General features: G+C 45.3%; 1 protein-coding gene across 2 annotated transcripts in view; it reads left to right on the top strand.

Annotated features, from left to right (window-relative positions):
• Positions 1-17,685, top strand: part of ARMC9 (armadillo repeat containing 9) — a 260,953-nt gene that overhangs the window by 227,457 nt on the left and 15,811 nt on the right. For both annotated transcript variants that reach the window (XM_038768825.1, XM_038768738.1), the window contains 3 exons: positions 743-858; positions 5,728-5,855; positions 15,415-15,541. In XM_038768825.1, coding sequence (XP_038624753.1) covers positions 743-858; positions 5,728-5,855; positions 15,415-15,541 — 371 coding nt within the window. The remainder of the gene's footprint in view (positions 1-742; positions 859-5,727; positions 5,856-15,414; positions 15,542-17,685) is intronic.

The raw sequence follows: 17,685 nt of genomic DNA, 5'->3' as shown, positions 1-17,685 counted from the left end.
ACTCAACATCTCAGTATCTACCCCAGTGCTTCAAGTAGTGCTTGGCCTATAGTAAGTGCTTAACAAATACCATAATCATCATAAATGGAAATTGGCTGAAATTGTATTACAGTATAGTTCCCTCCCCAAATTGCTATCTTCCTCTGGTCTAAAATTCATTCATTCAGTCGTATTTATTGAGCGCTTACTGTGTGCAGAGCACTGTACTAAGCGCTTGGGAGAATACACTATAACAGTAAACAGACACATTCCCTGCCCACAACCACCAGGCAATTTGCTCAATGCAGAAAGTTAATTTTGAGCATTTTTGCCAAGTAGTCATCTCACCCATCAAAAATAGATGCCTTTCCTTGAAATAGCCAAATAATTTCCATAAGGTTCTGCTTCACTTAGCCCTTGAGATACCTGGCTTAGTGGAAAGAGGACGGGCTTGGGAGTGAGAGGTCGTGGGTTCTAATCCCAGCTCCGCCACTTGTCAGCTATGTGACTTTGGGCAAGTCACTTCACTTCTCTGTGCCTCATTTACCTCATCTGTAAAATGGGGATGAAGACTGTGAGCCCCACGTGGGACAACTTGATCACCTTGTATCTACCCTAGCGCTTAGAACAGTGCTTGGCATATAGTAAGCACTTAACAAATACCATTATTATTATTATTATTATTCATGGGAACAGTAACCAAATTTTGCCCATGTCCTGCATATCGATTCGCTTGAGCTGAGTTCTTATCCATATGTACTAGATAATGACCAACGTGGACACGGCAAAGAGCAGAGGCCTCTCCGGTGCTCAGCAGACCATCAAGGAGCCCTTACCACGACCGGTCACTCCAGGCTATCACAAGACTGTATATCCAATGTAAGTCTAGAATTATTGTTCCAGAGCGAATGATCTTGTGCCATATTTTGAACAAGTGCAATGCAAGTTGATTACTGCATCAGCCTCCTTGCTGACCTCCCGGCCTCCCGTCTCTCCCCATTTCAGTCCATACTTCAGTCCACTGCCTGGATCATTTTCCTGTAAAAAAGTTCAGTTTATGTTTCCCCATTCCTCAAGAATCCAGCACTGCCCATCTACCTCAGTATCAAACAGAAACGCCTTACCATTATCTTTAAAGCACTCAATCACCTTGCCCCCTTCATTCATTGTCGTATTTATTAATAATAATAATAATAATGATAGCATTTGTTAAGCACTTACTATGTGCGAAGCACTGTTCTAAGTACTGGAGCAGTGTTCTAAGTGCTTGTATTTATTGAGCGCTTACTGTGTGCAAAGCACTGTACTAAGCGCTTGGTAAGTACAAGTCGGCAACATATAGAGACGGTCCCTACCCAACAACAGGCTCACAGTCTAGAAGAGGCCCCCTTCTAATAATAATAATAATGGCATTTGTTAAGCACTTACTATGTGCAGAGCACTGTTCTGAGCTCTGGGGGGGGGGAATACAAGGTGATCAAGTTGTCCCACGTGGGGCTCACAGTCTTAATCCCCATTTTACAGATGAGGTAACTGAGGCTCAGAGGAGTTAAGTGACTTGCCCAAGGTCACAAAGCAGACATGTGGCGGAGCAGGGATTCGAACCCATGACCTCTGACTCCAAAGCCCGGGCTCTTTCCACTGAGCCATGCTGCTTCTCTACCTTACCTCCCTGATTTTGTGCTACAATCCAACCCACGCACTTCACTCCTGTAATGCCAACTTACTCACTGTGCCTTGATCTTTTCTATCTCACTGCCAGTCTCCTGCTCGTGACCTGTCTCTGGCCTGGAACACCCTCTATCTTCATATAATAATAATAATAATAATAATAATAATAATAATAATAGTATTTGTTAAGAGCTTACTGTGTGCCAACCCAAGACTATCACTCTCCCCATCTTAAGAGCCTTATTAAAATCACATCTCCTCCAAGAGGCCTTCCCCGACTAAGCCCTTATTTCTTCTTTTCCCGCTCCCTCCTGCAGTACCCTTGCACTTGGATTTGCACACTTTATTCATCCCTCCCTCAGCCCCTCAGCACTTATAAAGATATTTGGAATGTATTTATATTAATGTCATCTCCCCTTCTAGACTGTAAGCTCATTGTGGGCAGGGAATGTGTCTACCAACTCTCATCACCCAGTCAGTCAATCAGTGGTATTTATTGAGCAGTTACTATGTGCAGAGTATTCATTCATTAATTCATTCATTCAATCGTATTTATTGAGCACTTACTGTGTGCGGAGCACTGAACTAAGTGCTTGGAAAATACAATTCGGCAACAAATAAGAGACAATCCCTACCCAACAATAGGCTCACAGTCTAGAAGGAGGGAAACAGACAACAAAACATAACAAAACAAGGCATTAATAGCATCGGTATAAATAAATAGAATTATAGATGTATGCACATCATTAATAAAATAAATAGAATAATAATAATAATGATGGCATTTATTAAGCGCTTACTATGTGCAAAGCACTGTTCTAAGCGCTGGGGAGGTAACAAGGTAATCAGGTTGTCCCACGGGGGGCTCACAGTCTTAATCCCCATTTTACAGATGAGGTAACTGGGGCACAGAGGAGTTAAGTGACTTGCCCAAAATCACACAGCTGACAATTGGCGGAGCTGGGATTTGAACCCATGACCTCTGACTCCAAAGCCCGGGCTCTTTCCACTGAGCCATGCTGCTTCTCTAATAGTAAAATAAAAATAAATATGTACATATATACACAAGTGGGGTGGGGTGGGGAGGGTGGGAGCAGAGGTGGTAGAGAAGAGGGCGATGGGGAGGGGAGGAGGAGCAGAGGAAAAGGGGGGCTCAGTCTGGGAAGGCCTCCTGGAGGAGGTGAGCTTTCACTGAACTAAGCACTTGGATGAGTGTAGTACAACCGAATTAGTGGACACATTCCCTGTCCATAATGAGCTTACAGTCTAGAGGACTGTACATTGGTCTAGACATTAACATAAATAAATAATTTGTAATATATAATTTACATATATGTACCTAAATGCTGTGGGATTGGGGGTGGAGCAAATATCAAATGTCCAAAAGACACAGATCCATAGGCATAGACAAAACAGAAGGGAGAGCGAACTGGAGAAAAGAGAGCTTAATTGGGGAGAGGGTCTCTTGGAGGAGAGACAAGTTGCCAGCTTGTACTTCCCAAGTGCTTAGTACAGTGCTCTGCACACAGTAAGCGCTCAATAAATACGATTGATGAGGAGGAGGAGGAGGAGGAGGAGGAGATGTGACCCCAATAATGCTTTGGAGGCAGAGAGAGTGGTGGTCTGGTATATATGTGTGGCTTAGTGGAAAGAGCCCAGGCTTGGGAGTCAGAGGTTGTGAGTTCTAATCCTGACTCTGCCACTTGTCAGGTGTGTGACTTTGGGCAAGTCACTTAACTTCTCCGTGCCTCAGTTACCTCGTCTGTAAAATGGGGATGAAGACTGTGAGCCCCATGTGGAACAACCTGATGACCTTGTATCTATCCCAACACTTAGAACGGTGCTGGGCACCTAGTAAGCGCTTAACAAATACCATCTTTGTTATTGTTATTACTTTATGGAGGGGGAGGGAGTTCCAGGCTACGGGGAGGACATGGGAAAGGGATCAGCGCAGAGGCAGCGTGGCTCAGTGGAAAGAGCCCGGGCTTTGGAGTCAGAGGTCATGGGTTCTAATCCCGGCTCTGCCACATGCCTGCTGTGTGACCTTGGGCAAGTCACTTAACTTCTCTGAGCCGCAGTTACCTCATCTGTAAAATGGGGATTAAGACTGTGAGCCCCATGTGGGACAACTTGATCTCCTTGTATCCCCACCAGCGCTTAGAACAGTGCTCTGCACATAGTAAGAGCTTAATAAATGCCATTATTATTATTATTATTATTATTATTATTATTATTATTATTATTATTATTATATAGATGAGATAGGGGCACAGTGAGTGAGCTGGCACTAGAGGAGTGGAGTGAGCGGGCTGGGCTGGAGTAGGAGATCAGTGATGTGAGGTAGGGTGGGATGAGCTGATTGCTTTAAAGCTGATCAGAGAAAGTTTCTGTTTGATGCAGAGGTTGTCTGCACACAGTAAGCACTCAATAAATATGATTGATGGATGGATGGACAACCATTGGAGGTTATTTCTTGAATCTTCTTTCTATCTTCCTCTGCTTCCAAACACTCAGGTGTCCAGACATTTCTCTACTGAAAAATCATTGCTCTCACAGTCCAATTTTGACAGTTATATTCAGTGATAGTGGAGGGAGTCTTTGTGGATGCAACATTTTAAGTAATTTAATCAATAAAAGTTAAGATTTGTTTTTAGACTCTTCTGGTCTCATCAATCAATCAATCACCTGGAGAAGCAGCATGGCTCAATGGAAAGAGCACGGGCTTTGGAGTCAGGGGTCATGGGTTCGAGTCCCGGCTCCACCAGTTGTCAGCTGTGTGGCTTTGGGCAAGTCACTTCACTTCTCTGGGCCTCAGTTCCCTCATCTGTAAAATGGGGATTAAGAGCGTGAGCCCCCCGTGGGACAACCTGATCTCCTTGTAACCTCCCCAGCGCTTAGAACAGTGCCTTGCACATCGTAAGCGCTTAATAAATGCCATTATAAAAAAATCAATCGTATTTATTGAGCGCTTACTGTGTAAGCGCTTGGGAAGTACAAGTTGGCAACATATAGAGACAGTCCCTACCCAACAGTGGGCTCACAGTCTAAAAGGCGGGAGACAGAGAACAAAACCAAACATACTAAGAAAATAAAATAAATAGAATGGATATGTACAAGTAAAATAAATAAATAAATAAATAGAGTAATAAATATGTACAAACATATATACGTATATTCTCATGGTTGAATAGTCTCTGATTTCAACAACCCCTTTTCTACATCCCCACATCCTCCCAAACCCCTGCAACCTAATCACTCCTCCCTGGATGCAAACAAGTAACAGCTTTCAATCTTGAGCTCGGTATGCACCCAAATTAATTTTAATCAAAAAACCAACATATCTGTAGGGCCTCGAATCCCTGTCAGATTTCAGATAAGTAACAGATTGTGAAGCAGTTGAGAAGCAACATGGCCTAATGGATAAAACACGAGCCTGGGAATCAGAAAGACCTGAGTTCTAATCCTGGCTCCGACACTTGTCTGCTGTGTGACCTGGGGCAAGTCACTTCACTTCTCTGTGTCTCAGTTGCCTCTTCTGTAAAATGGGGATTAAGATCAGGAACCCCATGTGGAGCATGGGCTGTGTCCAGCCTGATTAGCTTGTGTCTACCCAAGCACTTAGTTCAGTGCCTGGCACATAGTAAGCGCTTAACAAATACCATAAAAAAAAAAGATACGAGTGGTCCCTATTGCTGTTGCTTTATCTCTTGATAATAATAATAATAATAATAATGGCATTTATTAAGCGCTTACTATGTGCAAAGCACTGTTCTAAGCGCTGGGGAGGTTACAAGGTGATCAGCTTATCCCACAGGGGGCTAACAGACATTTTATGTTTCTGCTCATGCTTTTTAATCATCTTCGGAAGTTTGCTTGAACAATCTCATCTCTTGTGGTAATGGCTTCCACAAACCTGTGTCACCCAAATGCCCCCATAGACTCAAGTATACTGTTATATACTGCTTATCCAGTATTTGTGAGTTTCAAGATGTTAAATGAGAGTTAGCATTTCCTACTGTATGGCTGTATGACTGAATTCATCACTCTGTACTTCCATTTTTCTTTTCTTTCCTCCAGACTGGAAAATCATCTTCTTTCTCCCTATGCAGCAAACCAAGGGAGAATTGGAAGATTCCAGGCTGAGTGCCCTCCCACCGGCAGCGGGGGCAGGTCCAGCATTTCTGACTTTTGCATTTCCTCTGCATGTAAGAATTTAGAGAAAAAAAAGCCACTGTTGATGCTGTCATTGATGATGTTTAATATCCTGCAGTCCAGAGAGGCTCAGCAGCGTGCTTTCTACTACCCGATGGTTTGTGGTTGGAATGCAGAAGTCAATCAATCAATCAATCGTATTTATTGAGCGCTTACTGTGTGCAGAGCACTGTACTAAGCGCTTGGGAAGTACAAGTTGGCAACATATAGAGACAGTCCCTAACCAACAGTGGGCTCACAGTCTAAAAGGGGAAGACAGAGAACAAAAGTCCCGGTTGCTAGCCATGAACTTGGATCACCAGAGTTAGACCGCTCCTAGGTCCAGGTGGAGCGTTTGCAAACTAGGAATTGTGGTCCAGCGCCAGGGTGAAGTAAGGTGGAAAGGTCCAGAATGGGACACCGGTAATTGAGTGAGTGTCGGGACGCCTATTCCGGTTCGAATTCTTTCAAAGCCTGCGCTCTTTTTCACCTCACCCTCATCCCCACAGCGCTTGTATCATCATCATCATCATCATCAATCGTATTTATTGAGTGCTTACTATGTGCAGAGCACTGTACTAAGCACTTGGGAAGTACAAATTGGCAACATATAGAGACAGTCCCTACCCAACAGTGGGCTCACAGTCTAAAAGGGGGAGACAGAGAACAAAACCAAACATACTAACAAAATAAAATAAATAGAATAGATATGTACAAATAAAATAAATAAATAAATAAAGAGTAAAAAAATATGTACAAACATATATACATATATACAGGTGCTGTGGGGAAGGGAAGGAGGTAAGATGGGGGGGATGGAGAGGGGGACGAGGGGGAGAGGAAGGAAGGGGCTCAGTCTGGGAAGGCCTCCTGGAGGAGGTGAGCTCTCAGCAGGGCCTTGAAGGGAGGAAGAGAGCTAGCTTGGCGGAGGGGCAGAGGGAGGGCATTCCGGGCCCGGGGGATGACGTGGGCCGGGGGTCGATGGCGGGACAGGCGAGAGCGAGGTACGGTGAGGAGGTCAGCAGTGGAGGAGCGGAGGGTGCGGACTGGGCTGTAGAAGGAGAGAAGGGAGGTGAGGTAGGAGGGGGCGAGGGGATGGACAGCCTTGAAGCCCAGGGTGAGGAGTTTCTGCCTGATACAATGCCCGGCTTAAAGTGGTCCATGGAATTGTTATATCTACCCATGTCGGGGGCAGACGTTCGCTCCGTTACGGATCCTTCGGCTTTGAATTCTGCAACTCGCTTGGCAGGCTCAGATTTGTCCGTGTCAAGTCGGCCGAAATAAGCGGACCACTTGGGCCCCGGCTACTGTCTAGACACGCGATGGCTACTTCAGCCCATCTGGGGGTTCATTCCTCAGCCGGCCGAGACGCCGAGGGAGCGTGGCCTCCCGGCGGCGGAAAGCGAGTACTTTGTGGGACAGGTACTCTGTCAACAGCCTTATACTCTGCCATTTCCCCCATCTGTAATTTCTTTTAATGATTGTCTCCCCAACGCAGGGGCTGGGCTGTCCCCTGGGCGGGTGGAGCACAGGCCCGGGAGTCCGAAGGTCACGGGTTCTATCGTCGGTTCCGCCACTTGGTTCATTCATTCCTTCGATCGTATTTATTAAGTGCTTACCTTATGCAGAGCACTATACTAAGCGCTTGGGAAAGTACAGTACAACAATAAAGAGTGACAATCCCTGACCCGCAACAAGCTCACAGTCTAGAAGGGGGGGAGACAGACATCAGTACGAATAAACAGACATGAATACAAATAAATAAAATGACAGATATCTACTTAAGTGCTGTGGGGGCATGGAGATGGAGGAAGAGCAAAAGGAACAAGTCAGAGTGACACAGAAGAGAGTGGGAGATGAGGAAGAGTGGGGCATAGTCTGGGAAGGCCACTTGGAGGACATATGCCTTCCAGTGCTTAGAACAGTGCTTTGCACATAGTAAGCGCTTAACAAATGCCATTATTATTATTATTATTATTATTATTATCATTATTTGAAGGGGGCAGAGTAATTGGCAGATTTGAGGTCTGATGTGTGACCTTGGGCAAGTGACTTCACTTCTTTGGTCCTCAGTTTCCTAATTTGTAAAATGAGGATCGAGACTTGTGCGCCTCATGTGGGACAGGTGCTCTGTCTAACCCTATTTGCTTGTTCTACCCCAGTGCTTAGTACAGTGCCGGGCACATAGTAAGCACTTAACAAATACCACAATTATTATTATTGTTGAGTGGACGTGGCCCCACTGTGGCACCAGCCCCTTCCCAAGGCTATGGCAGGGGCCCAGGCAGCATCATGCCAGCGAGGTATCAGCCACCAGAAGCGTTAAATGTTCCCATGGTGAGCTGGTGGAGTTCTGGACAGGATATGGGGACTGCTGCTCCAGGGGCGGGACCGGGAAAAGCCTCTGGCCCTGATCAGGAACCGGTGGTAATCCCCTCGTCCACCCCAGGATGCAGGGTGAGCCAAAGTCTCGCCACCACTGCGGCCACAGTTTGAAATGCCTTACTCTCCTGCCTCCCAGAAACTCAACACCTGGTCTTAGCCAAATAATAATAATGGCATTTATTAAGCACTTATTAAGTGCAAAGCACTGTTCTAAGCACTGGGGAGGTTACAAGGTGATCAGGTTGTCCCACGGGGGGCTCACAGTCTTAATCCCCATTTTACAGATGAGGGAACTGAGGCCCAGAGAAGTTAAGTGACTTCCCCAAAGTCACACAGCTAATTCATTCATTCATTCAGTTGTATTTATTGAGCACTTCCTGTGTGCAGAGCACTGTACTAAGTGCTCGGGAAGTACAAGTTGGCAACATATAGAGACGGTCCCTACCCAACAGTGGGCTCACAGTCTAGAAAGGGGAGACAGGGAACAAAACAAAACATATTAACAGAATAAAATAAATAGAATAAATATGTACAAGTAAAATAAATAAATAGAGTAATAAATACGTACAAACATATATACATATATACAGGTGCTGTGGGGAAGGGAAGGAGGTAAGGCGGGGGGGGGATGAAGTGGGGGGAGGGGGAGAGGAAGGAGGGGGCTCAGTCTGGGAAGGCCTCCCCAAACAATTGGTAGAGTCAGGATTTGAACCCATGACCTCTGACTCCAAAGCCCAGGCTCTTTCCACTGAGCCACGCTGCTTGTGAATGACTTGGGCCTACCCACCAGTATGTATGGATCCATTTTGACTTTCAACCTTGGGCCAGCAAACAGTACTATTAACGTGAAAAGGGAGGGGAAATAAAAACCTCTACTTATCTTGAGAAAAATAGGTTTCAGTCGTATTTTTATCAGTCGGTGGTATTTTTGAGCACTTATTGTGTGCAGAGCACTGTACTTAGTGCTTAATAAGAAGAAGAAGAAAAAGAAAATAGTATTTATTAAGTGCTTACTATGTGCCAGGCACTGTTCTAAATGCTGGGTCGTTGGTCACAGTCTCTGCCCCACATAGGGCCCACAGTCCTTGGGAAAGTTAGTGCAATAGAATTGGTAGACACGATTCCTGCACAAGGAATTTACAGTCTACAAGGGTAGACCGTCATTATGATAAATTACAGGTAAGGGAAATGGCAGACAATAAGGACATAATAAGAATAATGACATTTATTGAGCGCTTACTATGTGCAAAGCAATGTTCCAAGCGCTGGAGCATTGTTCTAAACGCTGGATATCATCATCATCAATCGTATTTATTCAGCACTTACTGTGTGCAGAGCACTGTACTAAGCGCTTGGGAAGTACAAATTGGCAACATATAGAGACAGTCCCTACCCAACAGTGGGCTCACAGTCTAAAAGGGGGAGACAGAGAACAAAACCAAACATACTAACAAAATAAAATAAATGGAATAGATGGTCTAGTGGTTAGAGCACGGGCCTTAGAGGCAGAAGGACTGGGTTCTAATCCCAACTCCGCCATGTGTCTGCTGTGTGACCTTGGGTAAGTCACTTCACTTCTCTGGGCCTCAGTTACCTCTTCTGTAAAATGGGAATTAAGACTGTGAGCCCCCTTATTTTGTTACTGTTTTGTCTAGTTCTCTGTCTCCCCCTTCTAGACTGTGAGCCCGCTGTTGGGTCGGGACCGTCTCTATATGTTGGCAACTTGTACTTCCCAAGCGCTTAGTACAGTGCTCTGCACACAGTAAGCGCTCAATAAATATGATTGAATGAATGAATGTGGGATAGGGACAGGGACTGTGTCCAACTAGGTTAGCTTGTATCTACCCCAGCGCTTAGAACAGTATCTGGCGCATTGCAAGCGCTTAACAAGTACCATATAAAGAATGAAGTCCAGATCCGATTGCATAGATAACAAAGAGCGAAGGGAGTTGTGGGTTCTAATCCCGGCTCCGCCGCTTGTCAGCCGTGTGACTTTGGGCAAGTCACTTCACTTCTCTGTACCTCAGTTACCTCAGCTGTAAAATGGGGATTAAGACTGTGAGCCCCCCGTGGGACAACCTGATCACCTTGTAACCTCCCCAGCGCTTAGAACAGTGCTTCGCACTTAGTAAGCGTTTAACACATACCATCATTATTATTATTAATCAGGGATGGCCTCTCAAAGGAGATGTGATTTTAAGGGGGCTTTCGGGTGGTCTGTCAGATATGAAGGGGGAGGGAGTTCCAGGTCAGAGAGCAAGGGGCATAGGTCAACGGTGGGATAGGGAAGATCTTCTAGACTGTGAGCCCACTGTTGGGTAGGGACTGTCTCTATATGTTGCCAACTTGTACTTCTCAAGCGCTTAGTACAGTGCTCTGCACACAGTAAGCGCTCAATAAATACGATTGATTGATTGATTGATCAAAGTACAGAGATTAGGTTGCCGTTAGAGGAGTGAACTGGTGGGCTGAGCTGTAATAGGAGATCAGTGAGGTAAGGAAGATCCAAAATGTCCCACAGAAAATTAATTTGGCCCCCAGACGGACCCTAGCTAATAGTTAGAAAGAGGTACTAGAAGCAAGATCTTGTAATAATGTTCTAAGAGTGATGTAGACCTGGGATCAAATGGGTTGGGCTTCTAAAAATTCTAGGAATGGTATTTCAGGATTGAATACAGGGGAATGCCAGGCTACTTGAAAGCTAGGAGCCGAAGTTAGAAAAGAGAGACAGAAATATTCAGAGCTTCTAATGAAATATCCCTTGAACATGCAAATTGGAATTTTCAGCGTGGAAAAAAACCTGCTTTGAATCCGTAAAGCTCAAAGCAGCTTGTATTGTTTTGGGAGCATCCAAAAGGAAATGAGAGGATCATGCAGAGGGAAAAGCAAGGATTTCCAGACAGGAATCCAATATCTGATGCACATGTACGATAAAGAAGAGTAAACAACAGAGTTGGAAGTAGGACAAGCTTCTGGATAAGGAGACCCCTTTGGGAACTTAATATCGCTTGTTATTGATTCAATCTCGGAGCTCCAAGATTGAAATAACACAATTGAGTTACACAAGTGAGAACTAAAATGTGCTACAGGAAGTGAGAATGTTGCTCATAAATACCACTCACCATCATCAATCGTATTTATTGAGCGCATACTATGTGCAGAGCACTGTACTAAGCGCTTGGGAAGTACAAATTGGCAACATTGGCAACACTCATGCTACGATTCTAAGAAAAGAGTGTCTACATTCCCAGAGAAGCCAAGGACTCTGCGTGGCAACTGTAATTCTTGCTTACCTGAAACTTTGGATGTCAGTACAGCAATCATTTATTCATTCAATCATATTGAGCGCTTACTGTGTGCAGAGTACTGTACTAAGCGCTTGGAAAGTACAATTCAGCTACCATATGCAACTTATTGGCATGTATTTAGAACCACATGAAAATCTTGTCGATTCCTGGGGCCGGATTGGTGGTCATTAAAACACCCAAGTTTTCCTCCAGAGAAAAAAAACTCCAGAAAACCATTATATTGTAAGAGCCATTGGGCAGGAATTGTGTCTTCTACCCTGTTGTTTAGTACAGCCCTCTAAACTGTGAGCTCATTTTAGGCAGGGATTGTCACTCTTTATTGCTTTATTGTACTTTCCCAAGCACTTAGTACACACTGTTGGGTAGGGACTGTCTCTATATGTTGCCAACTTGTACTTCCCAAGCGCTTAGTACAGTGCTCTGCACACAGTAAGCGCTCAATAACTACGATTGATTGATTGATTAATAAATACGATTGAATGAATGAATGTTCTAAATGCATTAGACCCTCAGTAAATACCATTGGCTGATTGAATGATCGAGTGCCAGCACTAGGGAGACCATAATGGAAGGAAAACTGATAATCCAGTGCACCGTCAAGCCATACTACCACCTTTCCACTGTCACACCCAAGGCCCCGGCTTCCAACACAACCAGGCAGGACCACAGGAAGTTTAAACAGCAGTAATGGCACCCTCAGCCTCTCTCTCCAACGGACTGTGGGGCGAAACTAGCGGAAACACCTGCTGCCTTCCCATCACGACAGCCAAGGCCCCTGTTCCCACCATACCCTGGGCCTGCCGGGCCACGAGGGATTTATGCAAGGGCAACACACAGCCTTTCTCCCTTTTTAGACTGCGAGCCTCGTGTGGGACAGGGACGGTGCCTGATCTGATTATAATAATAATAATAATAATAATAATAATAATAATGGCACTTATTAAGCGCTTACTATGTGCAAAGCACTATTCTAAGCACTGGGGAGGTTACAAGGTGATCAGGTTGTCCCACGGAGGGCTCACAGTCTTAATCCTCCCTCCCTTAATCCTCTTTCCTCCCTTCAAGGCCCTACTGAGAGCTCACCTCCTCCAGGAGGCCTTCCCAGACTGAGCCTCTTCCTTCCTTTCCCCTTCGTCCCCCTCTCCATCCCCCCATCTTACCTCCTTCCCTTCCCCACAGCACCTGTATATATGTATATATGTTTGTACATATTTATTACTCTATTTATTTTACTTGTACATATCTATTCTATTTATTTTATTTTGTTAGTATGTTTGGTTTTGTTTCTCTGTCTCCCCCTTTTAGACTGTGAGCCCACTGTTGGGTAGGGACTGTCTCTATATGTTGCCAACTTGTACTTCCCAAGCGCTTAGTACAGTGCTCTGCACACAGTAAGCACTCAATAAATACGATTGATTGATTGATTGATTAATCCCCATTTTACAGATGAGGTAACTGAGGCCCAAAGAAGTTAAGTGACTTGCCCAAAGTCACACAGCTGACAATTGGCAGAGCCGGGATTTGAACCCATGACTTCTGACTCCAAAGCCCGGACTCTTTCCACCGAGCCTCGCTGCTTCTCTGAGCCACACTGCTTCTCTATCTTTATATTATGCTTAGTGCTTAAAAATACCATTTAAAACAAAAAAAAGATTTAGAAGGCCTTCTACAGGTTCCTTGTCCCCCAAGGCTTGTTGGACTTTGTATTTTTATGTTGTTTTGTATTGATGATTGTGGGATTTGTTCTCTGTGCCAAGCACTGTAGGGAACACGGGGGTAGACACAGGATAATCAGGTCCCACATGAAGCTCAGAGAGTAGGTAGGAGGGAGAACAGCTAGTGAATCTCCATTTTGCAGATGAGGGAAGCGACGCACAGAGAAGTTAAGTGACTTACCTAAGATCACACAGCAGATAAGGGGCAGAGCGGAAATTAGAACCCAGGACCTCTGTCTCCCAGGCCATTGCAATTTCCATTAGATAATGCCGCTTCCCACTATTTTCATTATTTTCCAACTTGTACTTCCCAAGCGCTTAGTACAGTGCTCTGCACACAGTAAGCGCTCAATAAATATGATTGATTGATTGATTAACCCTTCCTACTGTGTCCGTTGTCAAATCCTTACCCATCTCATTTTTAGATGTGAGCCCCTGGAGCACCAGGGATCATATCTTAATTCTCACCTGTGCATTTTATCCCGGGGCTTAGTACAATGCCCTGCATACAGAAAACACTTAATAAACCCTACTACTACTATCACTCCCCTCCAGGAGCTCCAGATAGCATAAATCTCTTTTCTCCACTTAAGTTATCCTTCTCTGAACTCTGAATCTAGGAGCTAAAAGTTTAGAAAGCGTAGCTAGAAGTTTGGGAAGCAGTGTGGCCTAGTGGCTAGAGCAGGGGCCTGGGAATCAGGAGGATCTGGGTTCTAATCGCAGCTCCGCCACTTGTCTGCTACGTGACCTTGGGCAAGTCACTTAACTTCTCTGTGCCTCAGTCACCTCATCTGGAAAATGGGGAGTGAGACTGTGAGCCCCATGTGGGACAGGGACTGCGTCCAACTTCATTCATTCATTCAATCGTATTTATTGAGCGCTTACTGTGTGCAGAGCACTGGACTAAGCGCTTGGGAAGTACAAGTTGGCAACATATAGAGACGGTCCCTACCCAACAGCGGGCTCACAGTCTAGAAGACTGGATTAGGTTTTATCTACCCCAGCATTTAGAATAGTACTTGCCACATAGTAAGTGCTTAACAAATACCATTATTATTATTATTATTATTACTACATTCATTCATTCATTCAATGGTATTTATTGAGCGCTTACTGTGTGCAGAGCACTGTACTAAGCACTTGGAAAGTACAATTTGGCAACTGATAGAGACAATCCCTACCCAACAATGGGCTCAGACCAATATGTGGGATTAGTACTTGCTCCCATCATCCCGAAGGAAATTCAGCGGTTTCAGATCAGATTATTTCTCAGCCTTTCTGGAAGCGATCCAAGACTGAGTTCATCATCAATCGTATTTATTGAGCGCTTACTATGTGCAGAGCACATAGTTCACAGGGGATGAATAGACCCTAGTCCTTCCCAGAGCAGAGAAAAAGATGCCAATGTAGGGCAATTTAGTGCCCACCACTGACCTCTCCACACGCCAGAAATGAGGGCCGTCATCCCGCTGCTGTCTCCCCGGCTTCTGCCCCTTCCTCTTGGGTCCTGGCCTGTGGAATTCACTTCCTTCACCCAAGCACCAGAAGCCAAATCCACTCACTTCCAGGCCCAGTGTGAAGTGTGTTTATTCAGGCCTTTTCCTGACGAGGAGCGGAAATCCAGGGATAATTCGCAGGGAGAATTCCTGGTAGCGGAGCCAACGGCTTGTTGCCCAGTCGCATCCTTTAGTATGGAAATGGTCCTAGAAGCCGTTCACATCGATGAGGAGCTAGAAGGTCCTTGGGTAAGCTGTTTTAATAAACATTTCCCTGTCCATCTCAGCGTCACCTCTGTAAAGTGCAGGGAACTCCTCCCAGCTCTGTTATTTTGTACTCTCCCAAGTGCTTAGTACAGTGCTCTGCCCACAGTCAGCGCTCAATAAATACAGTTGATTGATTCTCCCTGAGGCTGGGCCTTTGCTGTTTTTGTTACCCAAATACCTAGCTTTTTGTTCTCTGTCTCCCCCTTTTAGACTGTGAGCCCACTGTTGGGTAGGGACTGTCTCTATATGTTGCCAACTTGTACTTCCCAAGCACTTAGTACAGTGCTCTGCCCAAAGTAAGCGCTCAATAAATACGACTGATTGATTGATTGATTGATTGAAGGGTTGGCGAGGCCTCACCTCCGGCTTAATGTTTATTTCCTCTCATTTCCCCTCCAACAGCCAACCACACAGTGGAGTCTAAGCTATTTGCAGCCGCCCACCACATAGACCGACACGTCCTCATTGCCGATGAGCCAGCCCGGCCCCCTGAGCTGCCCCAAAACAGAGCAAGTGAACTGCGTACCAGGTACTGCTTCAAGATGGGACCAGGGATCTCAAAAGTTTCTGTCACATTCTCCGGCTGCATTTCTATAATCGGCTGCGTATTGCTCCCAGAGACAAAGCATCTTCTGTAGCACATGAAGGAGTCAATCGATCAATCAGTGGTAGTTTTGGAGCGCTTACTCCGTGCTAAATGCTTGGGAGAGTACAATTCAACAGAGTTTTTTTTTTAATGGTATTTATTAAGCGCTTACTATGTGCCAAGCACTGTTCTAAGCACTGGGATAGATACAAAATATGGGGCTCACCATCTTAATCCCCATTTTACAGATGAGGTTTACTGGGCACAGAGAAGTTAAGTGACTTGCCCAAAGTCACACAGCAGGCAAGTGGCAGAGCCGGGATTCGAACCCACGACTTCTGACTCCCAAGCCCGGGCTCTTTCCACTAAGCCACGCTGCTTTCCGAGTTGGTAGACGTTTTCCCTACCCACAAGGAGCTTACACTCTAGAGGGGGAGACAGACGTTAAAATAAATTAAGGATATGTACATAAGTGCTCGGGGACTGAGGGTGGGTAAGTAGCAAGTGTTTCAAGGGTGCAGATCCAAGTAGAAGGGCATCACAGAAGCGCTCAATAAATACGATTGAATGAATGAATGAGTGAATGAATGAATGAGTAAGCCCCTTTTCCTCAGCTTCCCCTCCCCTCCCCATCACTCCAACTCGCTCCCTTTGTTCTTCCCCCCTCCCTGCCCCACAGCACTTGTGTATATATGTACATATCTATAATTCTATTTATTTATATTAATGCCTGTTTACTTGTTTTGATGTACATATATCTATGATTCTATTTATTTATATTGATGCTGTTGATGCCTGTTTACTTGGTTTGATGACTGCCTCCCCCCCTTCTAGACTGTAAGCCCGTTGTGGGCAGAGATTGTCTCTCTTCATTGCTGAATTGTACTTTCCAAGTGCTTAGATAGTGCTCAGCACACAGTAAGCGCTCAATAAATATGACTGAATGAATTGAATAACTGAATGAGTAGGGAAAATGAGTAAGGAGATTCATTCATTCAATCATTTATTGAGCACTTACTGTGTGCAGAGCACTATACTAAGCGCTTGGGAAGTACAAATCGGCAACATATAGAGACAGTCCCTACCCAACAATGTGCTCACAGTCTAGAAGGGGGGACAGACAACGAAACAAAACAAGAAGACAGGTTGTCAATACCATCAGAATTGTACTTGTACTGCCCAAGTGCTTAGTACAGTGCTCTGCACACAGTAAGCGCTCAATAAATACGATTGAATGAATGAATAAATGAATGAATCAGAATAAGTAGAATTATAGCTATATACACATCTTTTAATAAGGCTTTGAAGATGAGGAGAGTGAGCGTCTGATGTGAATCATCATTATCATCATCATCAATCGTATTTATTGAGCGCTTACTATGTGCAGAGCACTGTACTGAGTGCTTGGGAAGTACAAATTGGCAACATATAGAGACAGTCCCTACCCAACAGTGGGCTCACAGTCTAAAAGGGGGAGACAGAGAACAAAACCAAACGTACTAACAAAATAAAATAAATAGAATAGATATGTACAAGTAAAATAAATAAATAAATAAATAGAGTAATAAATATGTACAAACATATATATACAGGTGCTGTGGGGAAGGGAAGGAGGTAAGATGGGGGGGATGGAGAGGGGGACGAGGGGGAGAGGAAGGAAGGGGCTCAGTGTGGGAAGGCCTCCTGGAGGAGGTGAGCTCTCTGTAGGGCCTTGAAGGGAGGAAGAGAGCTAGCTTGGCGGATGGGCAGAGGGAGGCCATTCCAGGCCAGGGGGATGACGTGGGCCAGGGGTCGACGGCGGGACAGGCGAGAACAAGGTACGGTGAGGAGATTAGCGGCGGAGGAGCGGAGGGTGTGGGCTGGGCGGGAGAAGGAGAGAAGGGAGGTGAGGTAGGAGGGGGCGAGGGGATGGACAGCCTGGAAGCCCAGGGTGAGGAGTTTCTGCCTGATGCGCAGATTGATTGGTAGCCACTGGAGATTTTTGAGGAGGGGAGTGAAGGGGGAAGGAGTCGCAGGCCAGAGGCGGGATGTGGGTGAGGGGTCGGTGGCGAGAAAGACGAGATTGAGGTAGAGTGAGTAGGTTGGCA

The sequence above is a fragment of the Tachyglossus aculeatus genome, chromosome 1, assembly GCF_015852505.1.
Source record: "Tachyglossus aculeatus isolate mTacAcu1 chromosome 1, mTacAcu1.pri, whole genome shotgun sequence".
NCBI lineage: Eukaryota > Metazoa > Chordata > Mammalia > Monotremata > Tachyglossidae > Tachyglossus > Tachyglossus aculeatus.
The sequence above is the reverse complement of the archived record's forward strand: the minus strand, read 5'-3'. Positions and strand labels throughout refer to the sequence as shown.